Source organism: Neopsephotus bourkii, unplaced genomic scaffold (genome assembly GCF_033783945.1).
Source record: "Neopsephotus bourkii isolate Nb327-2 ecotype Australia unplaced genomic scaffold, CSIRO-AGI_Nbou_v1 NB_947, whole genome shotgun sequence".
NCBI classification, from domain to species: Eukaryota; Metazoa; Chordata; class Aves; order Psittaciformes; family Psittacidae; genus Neopsephotus; species Neopsephotus bourkii.
Genome location: NW_026901441.1, coordinates 2032861 through 2057600, shown reverse-complemented (window position 1 = coordinate 2057600; position 24740 = coordinate 2032861). Strand labels below are relative to the sequence as shown.

At 38.5% G+C, this 24740-nt stretch overlaps 1 protein-coding gene across 2 annotated transcripts in view; it reads right to left on the bottom strand.

Annotated features, from left to right (window-relative positions):
• Positions 1-4874: 4874 nt before the first annotated feature.
• Positions 4875-24740, bottom strand: part of LMBRD1 (LMBR1 domain containing 1) — a 77554-nt gene continuing 57688 nt past the window's right edge. The window contains exons 14-16 of one of the 2 annotated variants that reach the window (XM_061358596.1): positions 20891-20966; positions 6044-6135; positions 4875-5869 (exon numbers count right to left, since the gene is read on the bottom strand). In XM_061358596.1, coding sequence (XP_061214580.1) covers positions 5750-5869; positions 6044-6135; positions 20891-20966 — 288 coding nt within the window. In that variant the 3' untranslated portion in view covers positions 4875-5749. Of the gene's footprint in view, positions 5870-6043; positions 6136-7490; positions 7649-20890; positions 20967-24740 lie in introns of those variants that run through there. The other variant, XM_061358597.1, reaches the window with a different exon arrangement.

Below are 24740 nucleotides of genomic sequence, written 5' to 3'. Positions count from 1 at the left end.
CATCTGCCATCAGCATCTTGATCATTTCTATTTGGAAAGGATGTAAAGTCAGTGGGCAGTAAGGATGCAGACTTGCATTGTTTAAAGTTTGGAGAACAACTCAGATAAATTAAAGTTGCATAGTGTGGCACTTAGGGACATGGTACTGGTGGACTTGGAAGTGTTAGGGCTACAGTTGGACTCGACCTTAAAGGCTTTATGATTCTCAGATTAGGAAGTAAGAGGTACCCTTAAATTACACATTAACAGAATCTAACATTTTAGTTCCAGAACATTTATCAAGTGTTCATTATCATAGTATGTCTATAGATTGCTTTATATATAGATTTTTTGGGGGGGAGGGGGGAATATCACAGGCATTCATACTATTAGTAGTCCTTGTTGCTGTCCCGAGTCTGAAGTAGTCTCAGTTGAAGTAATACATTTATTACATGTCAGAGAATTTTCTAACTCTATATGGCTCACAGTAACATCATGATTTATATTTAAGCAGTTTAGCAGAAGCAGAGATGCTATTAAATCAATGTATATTTTACTTCCTCATAGGCAGTTTGATACTTTCTGATGCAAAGGCTCATATCCAGACTTGAATTTCCATATGAACTACACATATGTTCAGCTCCACATTTGCATTGAAATTTCTCAGACTCCCCACCCTTATGCAAGATACTTGGATTCTCATGGTAAGAATTGATACTGTTCTTCAAAAATCGTTCAAAAACTTTAAGTTGTATGTTTTAGAGGCAACCTGTGTATTACCTCTGGGCAAAAGCCCCAGATATGTTTATAGCAAGCAAAATTAAGATTCAGCATTAAACAGCTGTTATAAAGGAGGGTCCCACATGTCCTTCCAGGTGGTGAACACAGAAGGATCAGGAAAAAACAGATGTTTGGCATAACTCCATCTTGATTTGAGCCCACCTGGTAACTCAGAGCCATGCAGCTGCTTGCTCACTGTCCCCCTTAGTCAGCGTGGCATGCCCCAGGTCCTCAGGGTTTACCATACTGATGTCGGTCTTAGCGTGGATGCCCATTCAGCCTACCGCACTGCAGCCCAGAACTTCTGGGTTTAAGCAATGCATCAGGCTCAGCCTCACAATTAGCTGCGGCTAGAGGCACGCACCACCACGCCCAGCGTGAAACCAGAACCTCTAACACCAGCCCTCCAGAAAACAAACCTCTTCTTTCTGATGCCCTAAATATATTACTCTTCTTCTAGACATGAACCTGGAAAAAAAAAAAAAAAAAGCTATAGTTTATTAAGTGTGCTTATATTTTCTATTTCAAAGAAATAATCCTCTTTGTAGCTTTAAATTTGAAGTGCTATCACTCATGCAATCTCACCAAATGGGATGTTAAAATTAGTCCAACTTCCAGATAATTTCTGTAGCAACTACATCTCACCAATGCTGGTCAAGAACACGAGAATTTGATTCCTTTAATTACACAGAATTGGCAACTGTCTTAACATAGAAGCATAATATGTTTTAAAATTTAGACTATTAACTTACCACAATCAAAACAAGGCTTTTATCCGAGTAGTCAAAACACACATTTATAGGAAAAAAGAAAAGTGATTCTCAGTTTCATTGCTTTATCTGCAAGAAAGCTGACTTCGCAGAAGGTTGCAAGAGAACAGACCTACACTAATATAAGAAGATGTATTATTAATACAAACTGCAATCTTCACTCTATGAGTCTAAAAAATGTTACAGCTTGGTTACTTCAAGTATTAGATGATTTTAGAAAGGGATGAATATTTTTCATTTGCTTAATCTCACAAGCAGTGCATTATATTCCTATCCACATCCAGAACTGTTCCAGTGCTGTCATAATGGCTTGAACATCTACTTACTTACATGGAGACAAGTTACCTTCTACACTCACACAGCTATCTTAAAACACTTCAACTATAACTCTGCTATGCAAGCCAGTAGTTACCAATATTTCAGGATAAACCACATGACAGTTTCCATATGGGAGCAATATTTTCCAAAATGCTGTTGTAGGTTACTGTACAATTCAGAAACATGTGTTGAGAAAGTCAAATAACGAAAGAGCTGCGAGCCAAAGACATACAATTTCTAAGCAGTAGAAGATACCTCAAAGAACCTGAAGAGTTACGTCTATACCAATTATTCAGAAGCAAAACATAAGCACTGAAAGGATTCATTATTTATTATTTTTTTAGCTTAAATTGTCACATTATCTGAGCATTAAATTACCATTCCATGTAGCATGGCACACTACCTAGCAGTAAATTACTGTTCTCAATGCAAAATCTCAAGTCCACACTGAAATCTTTTTCTGAAGTCAAAGCTGACAGTACAAAAAGGTAGCAGATGTTTCTTTGCAGTCTTTATCAGAAAAGGCTTTTTACTCATTTATGACAATCAGCAGGAAATTCACAGCACACTCTCAGCTTTCAGCTAAGAAACAAAAGAGACTATTACAGGTTTTATTGTACTTAATGATTTGTAACTCCAGGTAAACTACCAATCACTACAGAATAAGCAGCAAGATGGGAACCCATTTGGCACATGTTCCTGCTGAATTGTATTCAGCATATTCCTAGTGACCATAACTCATCCTTGATGTGTCAGGAACAATTAGGGCTCACTGGTTTCTAGATGATCATGAGCCTTCAACATGGTAGAAGCTAACTAGAAAGTACAACAACAGTTAAGTCAGGACTGACATTACATTACACCTATTCAGGAGTCTTGAAAGCTCATACTACAGAGATGTACTGGGAACAACTCCAATAGCTTTTTAAGTGACTCTTGTCCAGAAAACTGAGTCCTTTGAACTCAGCTGAAGATGCTAGAGGTTTGCTTACAAGATAGAATACTCTATTAAGACATGACTGGAAAGTTGAAGTTTGCTCCAAAATCTGCAGAAAATTCTAAATACAATTTCATAGCACAACACCTCAGTGATCCATTTCACCCATGCAACAAGTGCTGCCACAGCAACAATAACTTGGAAGTAATTAAATTTTCCTACTTGCAAGTACTTTATTGATGACAGCACAAGAAACATCTGGGAACTAATATCCTGGAGATTCTGTTTCTTAAAGTTCCTTCAAGTACTGATCAAAGCCAAGTATTTTAAGACAGGGTTATCTTAAATTTCACTGCTAATTTTCTTCACTGGCTGATGCTGGATGCACAAATCCAGCTGGCAACTATCACACAGTAACCTTCAAAAACCACCTTTAGTTCACTTTAAAGGCACTGTACAGTTAAAAATGTCAAGTTTCTATAACATTAAGTGTTGACTACAGATCAATTCTTGAGGGGATATTTCTTACAGTTACACTAACACATAAAAAATCTTTCAAACCTTGTCAGTCAAATGGGTCACTGAGCTCCTGAGATACTTCAGTGAGGATATGGCATGTGAAGAATAACTGATTATAAACGCTGACAGTTATTTACTGCTTGTATGACAGACGGTGACAGCAAATATCTGAAAGAACTTTTGAACTCTAGTGCAGAAGCGGGCTTCTTGCTAGCTGCAACTAGCAATTGGTTGTAAACTTGGTTAATGCCTGGATTAAAAAAAGTGGTACTTATTGAATCCCTCAATTAGAAACAAAAGATAAGCCACCAATTTGAAGGCAGAACACTGTATTTCTGCATATAGACTATTTAGACAGGAAACAGGACTGGACTGGGAAGAAACTGAGCAATGAAGAAGAACCTAGAAACAGGGAAGACCTGTTATAGCAACATACACCTAGGGACTGGCCAGACATGCCTACATGGCATGAAATCAACACTTTCCTGCCAATTGTCAGAAGACAAGCAACTTTTCACCTGGGAAATCGTTAAGATGGATAAAACTCTTGAAAATTGGGTATCACAGCTCAATCTTACACCCAGAAAGCTTAACACACCTGTACACAGAAGTGATAATTATCAGTGGTTGAAGCTGAAGATGAAATACAAGCAAAACCCACAAAAAAGAACAAGATCTGTGAAGCTAACTTTATTTAAATCAGCTCATGTAAGTTTTCCCCCAGGGCATGCAAAAAGAAGTATACTTAACTTCTTGATATCCTCTGAATGCAGCTTCCAGGCAGTGGTCATCACATTCAACTTCCATTTCAGTTACCTGAACTTCTCATAAATAATGCCTTGTAAGTTTCCCCAATGGTCATGTTTAAACAGTGTTCAGCTAATTCTAGTCAAAGTAAGACTGCCTAGTCAAGTTTCAGTATCTGCTATCAGTGTTTGAATACATTTCTGTCCTTTTAAATGTCTCATGGGTAGCAAACAGATTGACGGCTGTTAGTTAAGCAGACCTGACTGCGTATTTGTAGCTTATTATCAAGCTACATTAGACATTCTTCCAGGTTGCCACATAAACATGTATATTATTGGAGCAGCTGGCACAGGTTTGTTAATACTTCAGTTTTGTTTGTTCCTGTAAGAATCCAAACATCAGTTCCCTGTGTTCACACATTAACTAAGCAACTCACCTAAGACTTCTTGAAATACTGAAGCTACATTAAAATTCCAAAGTTCCTGAAAGCCTGCTGTTCTGAAATACTGCAGGAAGAGACGGACTGCTTTTGAAATAAGTGCACAGAAATCTGTCAGTTTTAAGAGTTTACAAACACATAAGCAGGACATTAATTATTCCCCTACATATCAATAACTATTTCACAATCAGTCTTACAAAAAGTTTACCCAAGGTACATTTCCATGTGCTTGCACAGACTATACTTTCAGGTAGCATTAAAAGTTTAAAAGCGTGTACTTCTAAATGTTTTCACTTTCAGAGTCTCTCAAAGGATATCTGAAGATAGTTTTCAGCCCTAAGAAACTCAGTAACTATATAGCTAAAATAACACCACAGAGACAACATAAATGATGAAAATATTTATGAACTGTGTTTATATAAACATATTGGCTTGTAAACAAGTTGACAACATTTACATTAAATATTGAAAGAAAACATCAAAGTAGACAATTTGCATTAAAGAGAAAAATAAGTTAAAAATTAATCACAGCTTAATTATTCCACTGGTTATTACTAAGTCAGGCACCTGGCAGTTTCAGGACTGAACTATACCAAAACACTGCAACAATGCTAAATATTTTCATTCGTACTAATTATTTCCTTTGATGGAGCAAAAGCCACCTCATGGTTACCTGAGGATTCTCATAGTAACTCAGTGGGAATAACAGTACATAAAGGACTTATTGTTCACAGACTGGGAACTCCTCAATTATGTGGATGTTGGCTGGCATACTTTTAGGACAGTCTTTTTTTTAGCCAGTGAACTAATATAAAAGTTATGTCATGGCCTTCTGAAAGCATAAACCTTATCCAAATCTTTCTAGAAATGTTGGCACCAGCTGTTTTTCAGATTTTAGCTAGTTTTATTTGTGAACGTGAAAAAACCCCACCTTCTTACAAGTTAGGCATGAAAGTATTTAAGAAAACAAAGAGCATCTTGAATTATGAAATAGTTACAGTAGTTCAAATTATAAATCAGAAAGTTACACGTACGTTTAATCATAAAATGGTATTTTCTTATATATTATTCAGCTTCGATATGTTCTTATGCAAGTGATACTCAAAAAGTAATATTCATTTTTTGACCCCTTTAAGTGATTACACTTATTTCCTCTATTATTACAAGTGCAAGGATGCTTACTTAGATACCAATTCCACATGGGTATGACTTTCAACATAACTTTATATCACATTTTTTCATCTTGAAGGCAAAAGACTATCAATGGTAATAAGCAGAGAGTTCGTCATCACTCATGTCTGAATCATCATCATCCACTTCACCTTCAATCACTGATTTCTTGCCTTTGCAGCATGAAACAATTAATCCAATTAAAAAGACCTGCAAATTAAAAATAAGTAGTAAAAGTTATGATGATTCAATTAAAGGGCATAAAAGGGTAATATATGCAAAACGAAATGACAGCGTGGTGATGCAAATGATTCAACAACTACTATTTCAATAACTGTAAATTATCCAACTTGATTCAGTGATCTCTATAATCAAAGTACTTACTGCAATGAATGCCCAGTTCCCAAAGTAATAGGCAGCACTGAAGAACCAAAATTTATGAAGAAAGAGGTATGTTCGAGTAACAATACACTGATCTAAAAGAAAAGCAAATAGTATTGATTTACACAGAACAAATGAAAAAAGCTAATTTTAATTTATAGGATAATAAATCAACAGTTTTAGATAGCATTCAGCTCTCAAGAACATTTACACTCCATTAAATCAAATTTATTTTCCTATATCTGGAAGATATGCAAGAGGGATATTTTTTATTCTGGGAAAGAATGCAAGAACAGGTACACTAAGCTAAGAGTTACGCAGGTAACTCAACTGTGATTGGATACAATTTTTCCTACAGATGTATCAATTATTGCCTCTTCTGATAGATCCTGCTCACTCCCCATTTTAGAGAAACTGTAGCCATAAGGAGGAGATACAAAGCAGATTCTGTATTCAAAACCACATTTCAGTACTTTAAAAAACCCACCTCTACCAGGATTGCATAAATGTTGTAGAAATAAGGTCAGTTACGATGCTGAGTTGTGTAGGCAAAGAAACTGCTAACAAATCCTGGGCTTTTAGTGACCCAGGTAACAGATTATTTGTACCCAAGACCTTACACTACCGCTTAAGTCTTACTCCTCTAACACCATAAATATAGCCACATCTAAAAATACTACTTAATTATTCTTCATTACAAATTGGCAAGTTTTAACAGAATTAAGAATCAAGTTGTCAAGACATAAAGACTGCAGACAGGTAGCCTAAAGGCTGGTATGGGAGACAGCCTGTGACCACTAGAGTGATCACGGCAGAGAGCAGACAGCAGGACATACAACCCAGCTGACAAATCTCTTCAGTGCAAGGAGGGATGCACCAAGTCCATATTAAGATATAACACGATCACCAGGTTTTTTATTTACTGTGCTTCATACCTAAACAATTTGAACACTAGGGGAAGTAAGCAACCCAGATTTCCCTGTTCTTCCTACCCCAGTACTCTCAGCCTCTCTTCATAGGACAAGTGCTCCAGCCCTCTGATCATCTTTGTGGCACTCATGTGGACTCGCTCAGGCAGGTCCACATTCTTGTCGCATTGGGGGCACCAGAGTTGAACACAGTTCTATAGCTCAATTCTGTTAATGTCTTGGCACTTGACCTTGCCAAGATGATCTCACTCAAACCAAAATCTCAATCTAGATTTTTTTCTCTAAATAGACAAACAACTCCATTTCTTCAGCAGTTCTCCAATGACTTATACTTCGTAAAACTAACAGAATAATTTAAAATACAAACTTATATACAACATTAAGCAGCACAATATTTTTTTTGAATCTATTACAAAGTATCAGCAGACAAGTTAAACTGGCATTTCACAACTACTAGACACAAGGGATATAACACACAACTAGGCATATTCTGCAGATAATTAAAGTGCAAAACAGCTTAACTATAGAAAGCATACTTCTCCACTAATACAGAGTGTGAAAGCACAAAGAAGGAATCTTCTGTGAACTAATCCTTCCCGGTATTCTATACTAAATCTCAGTTATGCAGAAAAAACTGATCTCTTCCCCTCCTGATTAATAAGGGTCAATAGTAAATAACCTAAAAAAAAAAAAAAAAAAAAAAAGAAGAAAGAGTAAAGCAGCATACCACTCACAACATTGCATTGTTTTCTAGCACAGCATGGCCATATAAAGAGGAAATTTCCAGCAAAGTAAGAAGTGTTGGTAAAGTGAAGACGCTTCATAATTGCAGATAGTATTGTCAACACCATCTGCGCTCTCCAGCTCATTAAGGTAAAGGCTCTGATCAAGCCTTGTTATTTTTATAACGGCAGTATCTTCTTTGCAGCAATATATGTAGCAATTTCTCAAACTTCAAACGAGTTTCTTACTTGGATATCTCACCTTGAATAAGAAAAGTGTGTTGTAATTCAGACCACATATGAAAGACTACAGAAATGTGTAAGATCCATGGACTAGCTATATATGACTATAGAGTACACAAAATATAAGCCTAATTTGTCTTGCAATTCAATATTTTACTAGGAAAATCATGCAGAGTTCTCTTTAACCTATAGCAATCAAATAGACCCAAAAAGCTGAGCAACTTTGCCCATACAAAGAAACGGGACAAGGAAGTTAATGGCCCACAAACATACATGACGCTTCAACGAGGTAAGAAATCAAGTAACATCTATGGCATGAGACCCATACAGCCATATTCCATATTCATCACTGCATTATGCCCAATTAAAATTCTTCTCAAGCAGCTGTGATACCTCTACTTCCAGCATAGAATCATAGAACAGTTAGGGTTGGAAAGGATCTTACGATCATCAAGTTCCAAGCCCCCTGCCATGGGCAGGGACACCTCGCTCTAAACCATATCACCCAAGGCCTCGTCCAACCTGGCCCTTGAACACTGCCAGGGATGGAGCATTCACAACCTCCCTGGGCAACCTACTCCAGTGCCTCACCACCCTAACAGGAAAGAATTTCTTCCTATTATCCAATCTAAACTTCCCCTGTTTTTTAACCCATTACCCCTTGTCCTACCACTACAGTCCCTAACGAATAGTCCATCCCCAGCATCCCTATAGGGCCCCTTCAGATACTGGAAGGCTGCTATGAGGTCTCCACACAGCCTTCTCTTCTCCACACTGAACAGCCCCAACAGTCTCAGCCTATCTTTGTACAGGAGGTGCTCCAGTCCCCTGATCATTCTCGTGGCCCTCCCCTGGACTTGTTCCAACAGATCCATGTCCTTTTTATGTTGAGGAGACCAGAACTGCACACAATACTCCAAGTGAGGTCTCACGAGAGCAGAATAAAGGGGCAGGATCACCTCCTTCAACCTTCTGGTCACACTCCTTTGGATGCAGCCCAGGATATGGTTGGCCTTCTTGGCTGCAAGCACACACTGCTGTCTCATGTTCATTTTCTCATCGACCAGCACCCCCAAGTCCTTCTCTGCAGGGCTGCTCTGAATCTCTTCTCTGCCCAGCCTGTAGCTGTGCCTGGGATAGCTCCGACCCAGGTGTAGGACCTTGCACTTGGCATGGTTAAACTTCATCAGGCTGGCATCAGCCCACCTCACAAGCGGGTTGAGGTCCCTCTGGATGGCATTCCTTCTCTCCAGGGTATCAAACGAACCACACTGCTTGGTGTCATCGGCAAACTTGCTGAGGGCGCACTCAATCCCACTGTCCATGTCAGCGACAGAGGTGTTAAACAACACCGATCCCTGAGGGACACCACTCGTTACTGGTCTCCAGCTGGACACTGAGCCATTGACCACAACTCTTTGCGTGCAGCCATCCAGCCAGTTCTTTATCCACTGAGTGGTCCATTCATCAAATTGGTGTCTCTCCGATTTAGAGACAAGCATGTCATGTGGGACAGTGTCGAATGCTTTACACAAATCCAGGTAGATGACATCAACTGTTCTACCGCTGTCCTCAGTTCTGTAGCCCCATCATAAAAGGCCACCAAATTGGTCAGGCAGGATTTCCCCTTAGTGAAGCCATGCTGGCTGTCACCAAGCACCTTGTTGTTTTTCATGTGCCTTAGCATGCCTTGCAGGAGAATCTGCTCCAAGATTTTGCCAGGCACAGAGGTGAGACTGACTGGTCTGTAATTCCCCGGGTCATCCATTTTCCCCTTCTTGAAAATGGGGGTTATATTTCCCTTTTTCCAGTCGTCGGGAACTTCACCTGACTGCCATGATTTTTCAAATATGATGGCCAGCGGCTTAGCACCTTCATTTGCCAGCTCCTTCAGGACCCACGGATGGATTTCATCAGGTCCCATGGATTTGTGCACGTTCAGGTTTTTAAGATGGTCTCAAACCAGTTCCTCTCCTACAATGGGGTCAAGGTCTTCATTCTCACAGTTCCTGCGTCTGCCTTCCAAGACTTGGGTGGTGCGGTCAGAGCCTTTGCCAGTGAAGACCAAGGCAATGAAGTCATTCAGAACCTCAGCCTTCTCCAAATCCTGTGTAGCTAGTTCACCCGAGAGCTTCCTGAGGGGGCCTGCGTTCTCCCTAGTCTGTTTTTTATTTGCTATGTACCTGTAGAATCCCTTCCTGTTATCCTTAATATCCCTAGCCAAGTTTAATTCTAAATATATATAAAAATATATATTACATACATAAATATATAAAAATATATAACTATATTAAAATATAATATATAAAGATATATTATATATAAATATAAATATCCCCTTAGCGATCAGAACCCCTTTTGACCATTGGAAGGAGACTGTGCTATAGTGCTGTAAGCAATCCTGAGACATGTACCAGGTTTCCCATTTAGTAAGAAAATAAATTTCAAACAACACCGTGTAAATAAGCAGCTAATAAAATAATAATAAAAAAAATCTGCAAAAGACCAAAAACTCAAGAGACAGAACATGGGTTTCTGGGTCTGGCTTTGGCCACAGGCCAGAATGATCAGATGGCCAAGACAAAACAAGCTTCGGGAGTCTTCAGATGTTAACAAGTGTATCAAAAGATTTGAAACCACAAGTTTCCCCTTTGCACCTATCATCTCGCAACTTAAAATCTTCATCCATATTTCTCTAAGGGTTAAGGTCATTGCAGGACTTCAAATTTCCACAGAAGTTTAAGATTCTATTTTATGTACCACTTTCACAGTTTTTTCTGGAAACAGATTAATGGAGTGGCAGTAACAGCTGCCCTCAGCCACAAACACAATATTTCTCTTTTCACTGGCTGGCTAAACAGGGTCAAAAAGCCTGTGTTCTTAGGTGCCTGTTACTCAGCAGTTTCTACAAAGGTGGTTTTTTTGGCATGTTCTATTTGAGCACATCCCCCACTTATTCCATATTCTGTGTGTACAGATACACATATACACACACAAAATTGATACTAGCCTTATTCAGCTGTTAAGCCTGTTGTTGCACTTCACAATCTAGCCCCTTTGTTCCTGCTTCTCTGGTTTCAATAGCTAAAATCAATATGCTATACAAAGCTCCTACGATTCTTCATTTGTGGCACCCCATATCTCCTTCCCTCAGCTAACTTGTTCTAGAAATTGTTTAAACCTCCAAGTTGTCCCTCCTTCAGCTTTCATGACAATGCAGGTCTTAGAGCTTGAGCACTGCTAGCTCAAGGTTAACTTTACAACAGATTTACACCTTCCATTCCTTATCAGGCTGAAAAACAGGTTGAAAAACATTAATGCAATTGGCTTATTCACACACAGCAAGGTCTCAGAACATTTTGCCAACTGACTGTATGTAGCTATACTAGCTCCCCTTTTAAAAGAGATGTGAACCACTAAGCTTTTAACATTTCAAGCTGACAGCATACTGAAGTACTACAGTGCACTACAGATGCATGACTATCAAATCACTCAGATGTCAAACAATAGTCTGCAGCTTCCTACAACTTTTTTAAAGATGGGCCCTAACACGCAAACACAATAAGCTGCCTATGGTTTCACCCTAGTTTTGGGTTTCTGCGTGGTGGAAGGTTTTTATTTTTTTTAATTATTTTTATTTTTTTTTCCCAGGGGTGTGTGTGAGTTGGTTTTTAGTTTTATTTGGTTTTGGTTTTATTTTCTTAGCTGGAATTGGTAGTGGGTTAGCACCTAGAAGAGAGCTTTACAGACCAAAAGCCTGGCTGAATAAAGTCTAGTCCAAAAAAGACCTGTTAAGTAGGTTTGCAAACAATTCCAGACAAAGGAACAGAAGATTTAGTAGACTAAGAAAGAGCTAAGAACTTGGAAACCAGGCACTAACAAGGAGCCCAGAAAAACTTTTTTGGACAAATCATCATTTAGAAGGCAAACTCTGCTTTTTCCAGTGACTTAAGGGACAACTTAAGTTGCACCAAATATCTAATACTGCATATCTGCAAATCAAACCGAACCTGATATAAACCTAGACAGCCAGAAAATGATGTAATCAATGTGAATCAGTCTGGTCTTATAGCAAATAGTCAGATCTGATCTTGTAACAAAAGTTATAAGTCTGGACAACCAATAGCTATTTGCAGTTACTTTGCCATACATCGTTGCAGTAGTCATACAACTTCTTGATAACTACAGCCTATGAATGTTTACAATAAATTCCCCAAGACTCTGCATGTCCCATCATTGCTAGCAAGATTTCATAGCATAAAGGAGTCTTCCAGTAATATCCTCTAAGATTTTATGCTGAAAGGAATGGAAAAGAGTCACTAGTCAGCAAAGTCTGTTCTCATCATTTAGTAGTCAGAATGTCCTACTGAGTGATCTGGGTCACATAACCATTCTTTCCAACAGTCAAGTTTAAACAAAGTGGCATGCATGAACAAGAAATATAGGATGTTCAAGGCCAAGTTGGACAAATCCTTGGGCAACATGGTCCAGAGTGAGGCCTTCCTGCCCATGGCACGGGGCTTGGAACTAGATAACCTTAAGGTCCTTTCCAACCTTAACTATTCTATGATTTTGTCATAGAAAGAGAGTACTAGACCTTACAAACAAGCAGGCACAAATAAGCCTTAGCTAAACACAGGCAAGAGTTCTCACCACTTCCTTCTATACATTCAAGAGCCTAAAATGGTAAAAGAGCACTGAGATTTGGATTTCATCCTAGCACAGCTATGGCATTACAATGGAAAATTGCACCCAGCTATAAGGTTTCTATTTTAGCTTGGTGACAGAATGTGTGAGGGTGCCAAGATCTGCATATATTAACAGACTAGAGAAAAACCATATAATGAGATTCAAAGAGCTAAACCTGTTAATCTCATTTTTAAGTGTAAAGGATGACAATTTTAATGTTTATTAAATACCATTCAGTGAAGAAATATTAGTACTACAAGGCCACGTGCATACTGAAAAGGTACAGCATTAACCAGTGACTAAAATCTGAAGCCGTATTAATTCTAAACAGAGATAATGCCCTTTTTTTTCACCTACAGGGAAGCAATAAGCCACTGGATTAACCTACAGAGAGAAAAAGCATACTCTTTCTGTTGAAACTAGATAGCTCTTGAAACACTATGTATAATTATATGAACACTGGCCAGATGTGCTTGGACAAAAGCCATATAATTGCTATTTCTTGCCTTTAAAATGCTGACTTCAATTTTGAACTTCTGCAAGAGGTGTTTGTCGAGTCTCCCCTGAACAACTTATTTTTAAATAAAGGCAAGCAATTTTTATTTTAAAGACACAGATATTGATAAACTTTGAAGGCAATACCCTACGGATGAAAATGGAGGCAAGATTCCAGAAAGCAAGCCGACAATGGACAGCACAACTTATTTTAATTCTAATTAAAACACTTCCCATTAGCTATCTACCACATTTTCCAGTACCACCTTGGTATAAGCTTAAACTTACACTAGTTCAGACTTCTCCTTGAAACTACATTGCACCGCATGACCTTCAGTTTTAGCATGTCCTTTCTACTTGCTTCATACTCTCTTTAACTGCCCACTTAAGAAGGATGTCTGTCCTGTGTGACAAGGCTTCATTGCATTCCCCAGCCTGAGATGAGACTATATCAAAAAGAATTCAGAGGAACAAAGGATATTTTAACAAATTCTTAGAATCACAAAATAGTTAGGATTGGAAAGGACCTAAAGATCATTTGGTTCCAACCACCCTACTACGGGCAGGGATGCCTCACACTAGACCACGACGCCCAAGGTTCTGTCCAACCTGGCCTTGAACACTGCCAGGGATGAAGCATTTATCACTTCTTTGGGTAACCTGTTTCAGTGCCTCACCACCTGCACAGACCTCCCTCATATCTAACCTCAACTTCCCCTGTTTTAGTGTGAACCCATTACCACTTGTCTTACCGCTACAATCCCTAATGAAGAGTGTCCTCTCCAGCATCCCTGTAGGCCCCCTTCAGATACTGGAAGGCTGCTATGAGGTCTCCACGCAGCCTTCTCTTCTCCAGGCTGAACAGCCCCAACTTTCTCAGCCTGTTTTCATACAGGAGGTGCTCCTTATCATCCTTGTAGCCCTCCTCTGGACTCTCTTCAACAGCTCTGTGTCCTTCTTATCTTGACCTCATAGTATCCATACACAGCGTACCTTATATTCTGTCTGTAGAGAGAAGTACTTATATGCAGCTTACACTCAATGAAGCTTTTGATTAAATAGGGCAACTTCTAGCACTGGAATGCTTTGTTTATTCTCTAGGGAATAAAAAACAGTTATGACTACCATCAAAGAGTCCAACTCAAAAGACCTAATGCAAATCCTTCTAAATAAGAAATTGCATGTGAATTTGCGATTTTGTCATTAATGACACTTTGAGAACAATGGCTCCCTTCCCATCCTCTGCTGCCTTCAGACACAATTTATGATACATTTGACTGTAACCTGGTCAAGTTTCTCCATCACAGTTCAGACTGACATCAGGCTGGGTAAATCCTTTTATCCAATCTACCTGCAAGGATACACCTTAAGCAGTGAAAAAGACCATCTTCATGCTAATTCTATTAGGCAAGCCATGTTTGAAGATGGACTGGATGCATCTGTATGTAGCTTCACCAGGCTACTGTTTTTCTGTTTGGCTGTTCTTGAACATTTTATGTATTGAATTTATCAGCTGTTTGTACAAGATAAAAAAAGATTATTTGATTACACACAGAAGCAGCTCTCAACATTTCACTGGAAATATTCCCAAACCAAGTTGTAATTTATGTTTCGCAGTGATTAAAGGATTTGGTGGCTTTGATACTTAAAGACAGGCCAAATATGATGCCTTCTTTTGGTAAGAGAACAGCCTTTAATAAACTGATAATTTTTTAGACAAAGTATTGGTAGGTTTCTCACTCACAGGGGATATTACACCAGGTTTATTACTTCTTTTTAATAAGGGGTTCATACCTCTCAACCCTTTGTAAGGAGCCTCAACTCTTATTCCAAAGTATTGATAGCATCAGAACATCTCACTTTGTTGGACTTAAGTCCAACAAGCAACAGAACTAGGATGTCAATCCAAGAAGAAAGTATGTAGTTGTCTTACTACTAAACTCCGTTTAACATTTCTCAGAATTTAGTAAATGCAGCCTCCTCTCTCCCACGTTACAATCCCTTAGAAGAAAAAGAGGGGTAATTCACAGCACCCCACCACAGTGGGGTGCAGAAACAAGTGTAGTAATTGATGTGTTTACAACTGCACATCCATGAACAATGTACTGCAGAAAAAGATTCACAGCACTTAGTTACTCATGCTATTTACAGCTGCCAAACAGGACTTTTTTCAGTCAAAAACAAACTGTTGTGCTGGGTTAAAACTTAAACAGGGGAAGTTTAGATTGGATATAAGGAGGATCCTGTTAGGGTGGTGAGGCATTGGAATACGTTGCCCAGGGAGGTTGCGAATGCTCCATCCCTGGCAGTGTTCAAGGCCAGGTTGGACGAGGCCTTGGGTAATACGGTTTAGAGCGAGGTGTCCCTGCCCATGGCAGGGGGGTTGGAACTTGATGATCTTAAGGTCCTTTCCAAACCTAGCTATTCTATGATTCTATGATTTATAGAGTTCTCACGATTATAGAGGACTTAAGTGTAGGTCTAAGTAGACATTCAGGGTAAAGTACTAGTAAGTACACTAGTAAGTTGCATTCAGTAAACTAACAGAAAAAATGATAAAGTCTCTAACTAAAAATCTCATGTAGGCTTTTTGCGTAGCATTTAACTTTGAAAATAGATTCATTTAGAACAACCAGCTGGAAATGGTAATCTACAGTCATAAGATACTTAACATGAAATTTCTAATATTGAAGGTTCTGAGCAACTTGTGCTTTCACTTTGTACACCTCCTGGATTTATCTGAAGAACAAAGAACATGCGCTCCTGGTTTGGTATTCATATCTGGGGTTCCTTTCCAGCTAGAGTAATGTCTACTTTATTCAGACTAAAATAAAGCCTGAGGCCTTGCACTTGTTGACTTCCAGCTGACAAGCTCTGTAAGAAGGCACAGATCTGATTAGCAGAGTAAGTTCTGCCCAGTTCAAAGCCATAAAAACTGAGATAACTTTTCTTCGTTCCCACTTTACATGCAATTGGAGTCAGTGTAGATCTACGCAAAAGGCCCAGCAGACAGACCGTACTAAGCATTTAGCAGACCTTGGGGAGGGCTCGTTTCCCCAATTAAGGAAATGAAAGAATCCAAGTGAGATTCATAGCATGTTATGCATGTAAAGTGAATGATGCTTAAAAAACATCATTTCATGAGATTTTTGGTCTAGAAGGCAGCAGACAGTGTACATCAGATCTCGTAATTAAGGTTGCAAGTCTTATATACAGGTTTGTAGCTGAGTCATTGCTCATTTACATGAAATATCATTAATTTGTTCAGGATGTTCTCAATGCCTTACTCCAGCTGTAAGTGTCTTAATCACATAATTTAACTCCTCTGCTTAACCTTATGGACAGTTGAACTTTGGACCTGCCATTAGTCCTTGACCAGTTCAGCTGGCATTAGTCTTTGAAAACAATGATCAAATTGAGGTCTTGGCCCAACTGTACTGAACACTGAAAGTAACACTTGTTTTGTCTGTTACAAATATGTTAAATTTGCCTCTCCAAAAGACTATTCAAAAGGCTTTTGAAAAGTCTGTGTTAACCAGAACACAAACCTTTTGTGCAAAACTTTACATGTAAGAAAGGATACTTTGAGTTACAAAATGCAATGAACTGTGGTAGTTTAAGCCCAGCTGTCAACTCGGAACCATGCAGCCACTTTCTCACTCCCCCCTCTTCTTCCTCCCTCTGCTCTGGGAGGGATGGGGAGGAGAATCGGAAGAACGCAACTGACAGGTTGAAATAAGAACAGTCCAGTAACTAAGGTATAACACAAACCACTACTGCTACCACCAATAATAATAATAATGATAAGGGAAATAACAAGGGAAGAGAATACAGCCGCTCACCACCCGCTGACCGATACCCAGGCCGACCTGAGCAGTGATCTAGACCTTCCAGGTAACTGCCCCTAGTTTATATATTGGGCATGACATGCTGTGGTATGGAATACCTCTTTGGCTAGTTTGGGTCAAGTGTTCTGTCTCTGCTTCCTCCCGGCTTCCCGTGCCCTCCTCAGTGACAGAGCATGAGACTGAGAAAAGTCTGGATCAGAGTCAACATTACTTAGCAACAAGTAAACACATGGGTGTTATCAGCCCTGTTCCAAAACTAAAGTTGGAAATGCAGCACTGCACCAGCTACTAAGAAAGGGAAAAATGACTGCTACTGCTGAACCCAGGAAATCCGCTTTATTACTTCTTGGCTTTTGTTGTGTCATGTACTTATGCTATTATGGGCTCTGCCATTCAGCATACAGATGATTTGCCTCCTGCATGCCAGAATTAAATAGGCACAAGATATGGTGGTGCACAGACCTTACCCTGTTCTTCAATCCTCTGAGCTCCTCTAGGAATTTTTCTCAGGAATTCCCATCAGGCCTTGGCCTTTGTGTAACAAGTTGGGTGGTGAAGTGTCCCTTGACAGTACCAGAAACTTAGATGGCTAAGGAGGAATTATACTGATCATAGCAGGGATTCCTGTTCCCTGGCTAGGCTAAGGTGGGAAACAAAAACAGAGATAAATCAATCATCCCCTGACAGTCTCGGAACATTCCTTCCCTTGATTGTAGACAAAGTGGAATCGTACCATTGTTACTGGGGTTCTGAAAAGTTCCTAGTAACTGCCAACTTGGCTTGTGGCCAGGATGCAAATTCAGTAATGGCTAAAGCAAATCATCTTGCAAACCTATAAACAGTAGTTTTAAGTGAGGCCCTTTGAGCTCTCCTGTACTGCAATAGGCTGTGACCAGCATGTCCCTCTGAGTGGCACAACCATCGGAGACCACACACTTGAGTTTGTGATGACTGGAGAATCACTGCCAAAAGCTAACTGTGGTGCCTGAGCCAAAGAATCTCCCACTCATTTCAGCTGGATTGTACCTGGATTTTCCTTTTATACATTCTATTAGACATAAAATGTTGACCAAGTCAAAGACTAAGATTAAACCCAGATACAACACAACTAGGTTCCTTTGGGAGTTCAAGAAAGCAAAGGGCTCTATTCTAAACCTCATGACTCAACAGGACAGTCTCCCTCATGTCTCTATTAATTTTTAGCTCAATTTTACTTCAACTTTCTTTTGTATACTTCATCCATGTAATAAGTAAGAGTGAACCTTGCCATCAAATTCTGTTAAGTTGCACTTTTATAAATTCATATTAAAACTGCTCCTGCTATCTTTGACAGCCACTCTTCCAACAACCTTAAACTACCCATTTCATGACACAAGCTTTGCTGCATGAAAGCATACAATATAATGCTAAAACCCTATAGATTACAGTTAAATGTATAATGAGTGTGGGGTTTTGTTTGAGGTTTTTTTTTTTTTTTTCCTAAGATTGTAGTTTAACTGCCTTATTTTTCTCCAGAAGGTAAGAGCGTCCTTTCCATCAAACCAAACACCGGCTTGAAACATATAGAAAAAACTGCCCATTAAAACCTGAAGTTCTAACATTGAAGTTTGAAATTATTAGTTGCTACAAGATCAGGTCTCTTCTACTATCTCAGACAAAAAAATTTAGTTACAGTAAGTAGAGATCACACCTACAGCATCTGAGTATTCAATACATCAGAGCAGATATCTCTAAGTTCATCTAGCAGCAGAGCCGTTAAAAGGTCAGTTTGCTTTATGTTTAAGGAAAAACATCTGTTAGAATTAACTCAGTTTAAATAAAACAAAATAAAGCACTGAGAACGCAAATCAATATTTGCATTTAGTTCCAGTTCATTGGTTTACATAAGATAAAACCCTAGTATCAGAGAAGTCCATAAAAACACAAGTGCTTGGTCAACCTTTATCTTAACTTGAAGTTATTTGCATCTATTTTCACTCCGTGTCTCCTATCCTTAAAAAGAAGAAAAAAAAAAAAAAGGCAATTTTATTTAGAAATCTTGTTCCTACCTTTAAAATCAGCTTCACTTGTCAACATATTCTATATGATCACAGAGCATAGAAGTAGGTTCTACAATAGTTACTCTAATCAATTTTCACTATCTGGTATTAAAAGTGGCAGGTATTCCAAGGCAAGCATTACATTTCTCCTTTCTATAAAAATTGTGTTTTCACTAATGCTTTAAGTTGATAATTATAACAGAAACTTATTTACAAGAACACTTTAATGGCCTGACTGTATCTGTATTAACATAACTCCACTATAGCCTGCTGATCACATTAATGTTCCCACTTGAGAAATATCCATCTACATTCTATTTACACTAGGCTAGTATAGGGACAGCATATCAATACCTTCTCTGCCTCCTTCCTATTAAGAATTGAGAAGCTTTCCCAAAGAAGCCCCATGCATCAACACATATTAATGATGACAAACCAAATCCATCATTTATACAGGCCAACTCTTGTGCTCAACACTAGCCTAAAGCATCAGTATTCAAAATACTGAAAAAAAAAATAATGTCATCAAGCATAGGTGGAGTTTGCAAGATTTATTTCAGCCCAACCCCAGTTCCTACTATGAAGCAACAAAGTCTGAGGAAATCAAACTATTTGAATTTCTCCCTGAAAAGTCAAAACTAATGAGTTCACCAATGCCAGTGAGTATATTCTCCCAGCAGATACTAGCCAAGCCAAGAAACTATTTACAAGAAACAAAGACCTGTTCAACCTGCTTAGTGATCTCATTTTGAAAGATGACAGATTTTTCTCTTTTAAACTCTGATGAAAAGGAGTTCCTGTTTTTTTTAATCAGAAAAACATATATGATGATGTATTTGTCAAAATATCAAAACAGTCAAAACTCCATTAAGTCTAGAAATAGCCATAAAAAAATAAATGTGAGTGAATGACTTTATTTCAAGTATGGCAGAGACAGGAAAAAAATCCATCCCCCTTGGGATACTGTATGAACACCTACAAAGTATATTTGAAGACGAGTTCAAGTACAAGGGAACCACCTTGAAAAAGAAACTACAGCCTGATAGACTGGGGAAAAAAAAAAAAACAAAAAAAACCCAGCACAACAACAAACCTAATGGTCAGGTTATCTCCACTAGCACAAAAATTACTAAAAATTAAATATTATCTTTCCCAGTAACACAAGTAGAAAAAACCTGAGGAGCTAATATGACCTTTTAGAAGCAAAGTCAGAATTCAGTAGCTACAGAATACTGAAAATAAACAGCTGTCCTGTATTCTCATCTTATTTTTGCCATCAATTAACAAGCACTTTCAAGACTTTTTGTAAGTATATAAAGGCATACACAATTTAACTCCCCTTCCCAGCTCCTTCAGAAGAACTGAAAGTTTGCCAGAACGAGAAAAACTGAGAGCTTTAGCGTGAAAAAACGTGGTCCATTCTGAAGGCCATAAATCTTTTGCTAAAATCAATTTTTTAAACAAGACACCAAAGCAATTAATACAATTGACGGTGACCTTAAACAGCAGTATCAGTATTGCAATGCCTAGTACTAATGGCAAATGTGAAAAAAGTGTTTCTATGCAGAAGGAAAGGAAAGACAAAGGTAATGTGAAAAAAATCCACCTTTATGTTTCATTGGTTAGGGTTAATTGTTAAGGTCTTCTACATACATGGAAAAGCAAATAGAAGATTTTAAAATTAAGCAAAATGCGTTGTTACACATGGTTTCTACTAAAAAAAGCTGTCTCTTCACATGAATTAAGTTGTAAGCAAGCTGTTTTCTGGATATAGCTATAGATCAAAACTTCATATGAGACTGAAGCAAACAAAAAAACTGAGCCCCTTATGACAGCTGATCAGGCACATACCATATAGGAGAAAAAATAAATGAATTTATCTTACCTTCAGGTGCATCTGCATCACAGTCTTTAGATACATATGTCACATTCCCTGGCTGGCCACCAATTGTCTTATTACTCTGTGTTACAAATAAGGAAAATTAGTACACTAGCCTGCCAGCAATGTTCTTCATACACAGGGACAGTCCCTGAAACAAACATCTCCTGATAAATTATTAATTTTATGAAAAATGCTTTGACAAATCTCTTACAATATTCACAAGCATTAAGATTATTTTTGAACTGCATATGCAAAGTAAGCTGTAAGTGGTACAACACAAACATTTTTAAGTATGCTTTCATTTAGAAAAAAAAAATAGCTTGCATTCTTTTTGAAGACTCATGAAAAATAAAAGCTTTATCTCAAATTAAACCTTTTTTACTGTGCATAAAATGAATCTGGAATTCCACTTTGGTGCTGAAGACACCATGGAAGTGTTAAGCTTACATAATGATACCCAATACAGCAATCTTCTGATCTAAAAGCCAACAATTGTATTTGGTATTCCTAGATAGCCAGAGTGGAGGAAGAAGAATTACACTCAAGTTAACTATTGAAAACCCAAATACACCTGTTTAAATGTCTCATACCTTTGAACATATGACCCTTTCAGAGACTACTCAAACTTTCTATGCACATTTACTTCTGAATAATCAGTGAATGATTTTAGGAGAGTTCAATGCAAATTTTTTGTACTACACCAATTTCTTCACACAGTAATTCAGTTCAAATATCTACAAATATTCAGTTCAGTTCATATCTACTGTATTTACTTTCAACCTCATGATTTCCTAAACAGGAAGCCCTCTAAAGAAATCAACAAGGGTCAACACTGTTTCTTCTTCAGGCTGAAGTAACAACATCCTTTAAAACCTACCAGAAATCAGCACAAGCTGATACATAAAACCGTTTTTCTGAAAACTTGAGAAAGTTTCAGAATTAAGTAAATTCAGCTTTAAATCGAAGCATTCAAGAGAAACAAGCATATGCCTAACCTAAAAAGCAGCAGTCTGTATGAGCAGTTAGTTTCAATTCATGCAAACACGTGGAAGCATGGAGACCACTACTTAGAAAAAGGCCTTTGAAAAAACTGGTCCAAAAGGACTACAATTAGGTACAGAAATCAGGAACAGAAGTGAAACCAATAGTACAAGAATAATGAGACAGAAAAATAGGATAAAAACAGAATACATGAAATTTCAATTATTCAGTGCAAATTCAGCAGTGGCCCATCTCCAGGATGCATTCCAGCTGGCTGTTACCACTGCAGCTTATACTGCTCAGTCACAAAGAGTGCTGCTTTCAGAAGAACTGCATTACACACTGTACAGGGGGGCATACAAAAAGCACAGATCAATCTTCCTATTTCAAAATTTCATCTTTATTCAATTTGCTTTTTACATAGTAAGAAAAAATACAACACACAACAATAGCTAGACCTGTGGGTTTCCTTTGGGAACATCTCTACCCTTTTTTGCAGGTCTAGTGTCAAGCTTGCTCTCCATGAACACTCCTGTAATTTAAGACTTCTGACATACCTGGTTTCAACTCTAAATGCTTTTCACAAGCTGAAGGCACTGGGGTGTACCGTGAAGTCATAAAACCAGCCTCTTTTTCCCTAGCAATCCTTTTTTTTTTCTCCTATACAAGAAAAAACCTTGAAGGCATCCACTGAAGTATTTCCACCTTTTCACAAAGTAGACATGAAAACCCCCAAACCAGCTACGTATTCCAAACCAGAGATATAAAGTAAATCATTTCATAGTATTAACCCTTCCTGATAAGAAATTAAGAGCCACATTTGCCATGCTAAGAGGAATGGTAATCTGTAATAACTCAGTTGAACACCATTTTTATGTGGCCAGAATTTCTAACATTCAAATTTAAGATTCTTTAATATAGAGATAGCAACACACAAAGCAAACTAAAGTATTACAGCTAACACACAGAAAAGAAGCTACTGCTCATATTCAAGGATTAACTAAAACCTAACCATATTTATGGTAAGACTCAACGAGTATCACTGAGTATCACTTCATCCAGCAAAAGAAGTTAAAAAAGAAAAAAATAAATTACACCTCTGCCAGCACAGAATTGGTTTCTACATGCTAGAACTCCTCCAAACAGGCCTGAACCAGCCAAAATCTACTCTGAGTCCAGGGTTGTGATCCTACTGTTTGCCCTATTCTTTCACCACTTCATGCTCACTGCAGCCAAGATTCCCCTCATCACTTCTTCCTTGTTTTTGGCACCAGGTCCAAGACAACATCTCCCTATTTCAGCTCAGTTGCCTACACCAAGAAATTGTCATCAGTGCATGCTGGATGTCTCCTGGATTGCCTGTACTCAACTGTGTTGGTTTTTGCAGCGGATATATGGATGGCTCAAGTCTCCTATGAGGACCGGGAACTGTGAACATGAAGTTACTTGCTACTTCCTCAGCAGACAATATTACTCAAGATAATCTGCCCTCTAATCCTAACCTGTAAGCACTTAGCTGGCTTATCCACTCCAAGGCAAAACTCCACGCATTCCGACTGCTCTCTCACATTAATGTCAACTCTCCCTCTTGGCCGCCACAGCAGCACTCTGGCAGTGCAAACTTTCACTGCATTTCTGATCTGTAGACCTGCAATTGCATGCAGACTTCTAACTCCTGCTTTTTCCCTGCTGTGTACATTAGCATGCAGATACTTTAGGGGCACCCAAGTTGTGCCAATTTCCCAGAAAAGGTATGAGAACTTTGCATTTAATGCTGTCATCTCAGCACTTTAATATTAGCACACATACACTTGAGGTAGAGTCCCTTCTGCCCCACAGGGTGCAGAGAACATTACTGGATATGGAAAAGACTGATAAGTGACAGCAGAGATGTGTCTACAGAACAATTCTTCAAAATAATTTACTTAACATTATACAGTAGACCAGTCTCAGACATTTTTTGTGAGAGTACTGTCAGAATAAGACAGTCCAGTGTTCCAGATATTACATCCAGTCCGAAGCTGAAAGCAGGGTGCCTCAAGGGCAAGCAGAAGACAAAACCAAGTACAGTAACTCAGTCTGTGTGCTTCAAGATCCAACACATTTTGGACACTTCAGAAAATAGCACTCTATTATGTAACAAGTATAAAGGGTCAGGTTAGGGTTAGGCTACCTAATTTGCTCTTTTTATGTTCAGGATCTGTATGCCTACTTGGCCATCTAAGCAGTACTTCTGGATTCCTGATTATAACAATGAAGACAGTGTCCTGCAATTTGTCTAATGTCTAAAATTTGTCTAAAATGTCTAAGGCGTCACCATAGATTTTGGTTACAAATTAGTTTGATAGGTTACTAGATTGGGAATTACTGTAGTAAAGAAAAGGAAGAAGCGCTGCTTTCACACATTGTCTGTGAGCCACCAGATTATGACACATTTATCAGCCCACTCATCCACTGTGTCAACTTGGAATATTGTTTATTTATTGTTTGGTTTTACACAGTGTTAGTTACCAATGGTGTTACTTTAACTGATGAAATTGACTGTGGTGTGTGTGAGCAATGAACATCTAGACTGTCCAAGCAAACTGATGCATTATCAGGAAGTTTGCCATATGCGGAAGTGAATTTCATTTGCCCAGTTTCTGTGTATGTCCTTGACCCCTCCTCAGTTCCATAATAACTGATTCATAACCCTTAAGAATCTCTTCATCCCTCACATCCACAGAAAAAAACATCCCTCCTCTTCATTCATAGTCACCATCTCTCCTCATTTCAAAATAACATCTAGTTATCAGGGTATATATATATTTGTTTTCAGCACAGAAAACGTGTCTGGTACATTCTGACAGATTCTTAGAGAGGATGCTGTCCA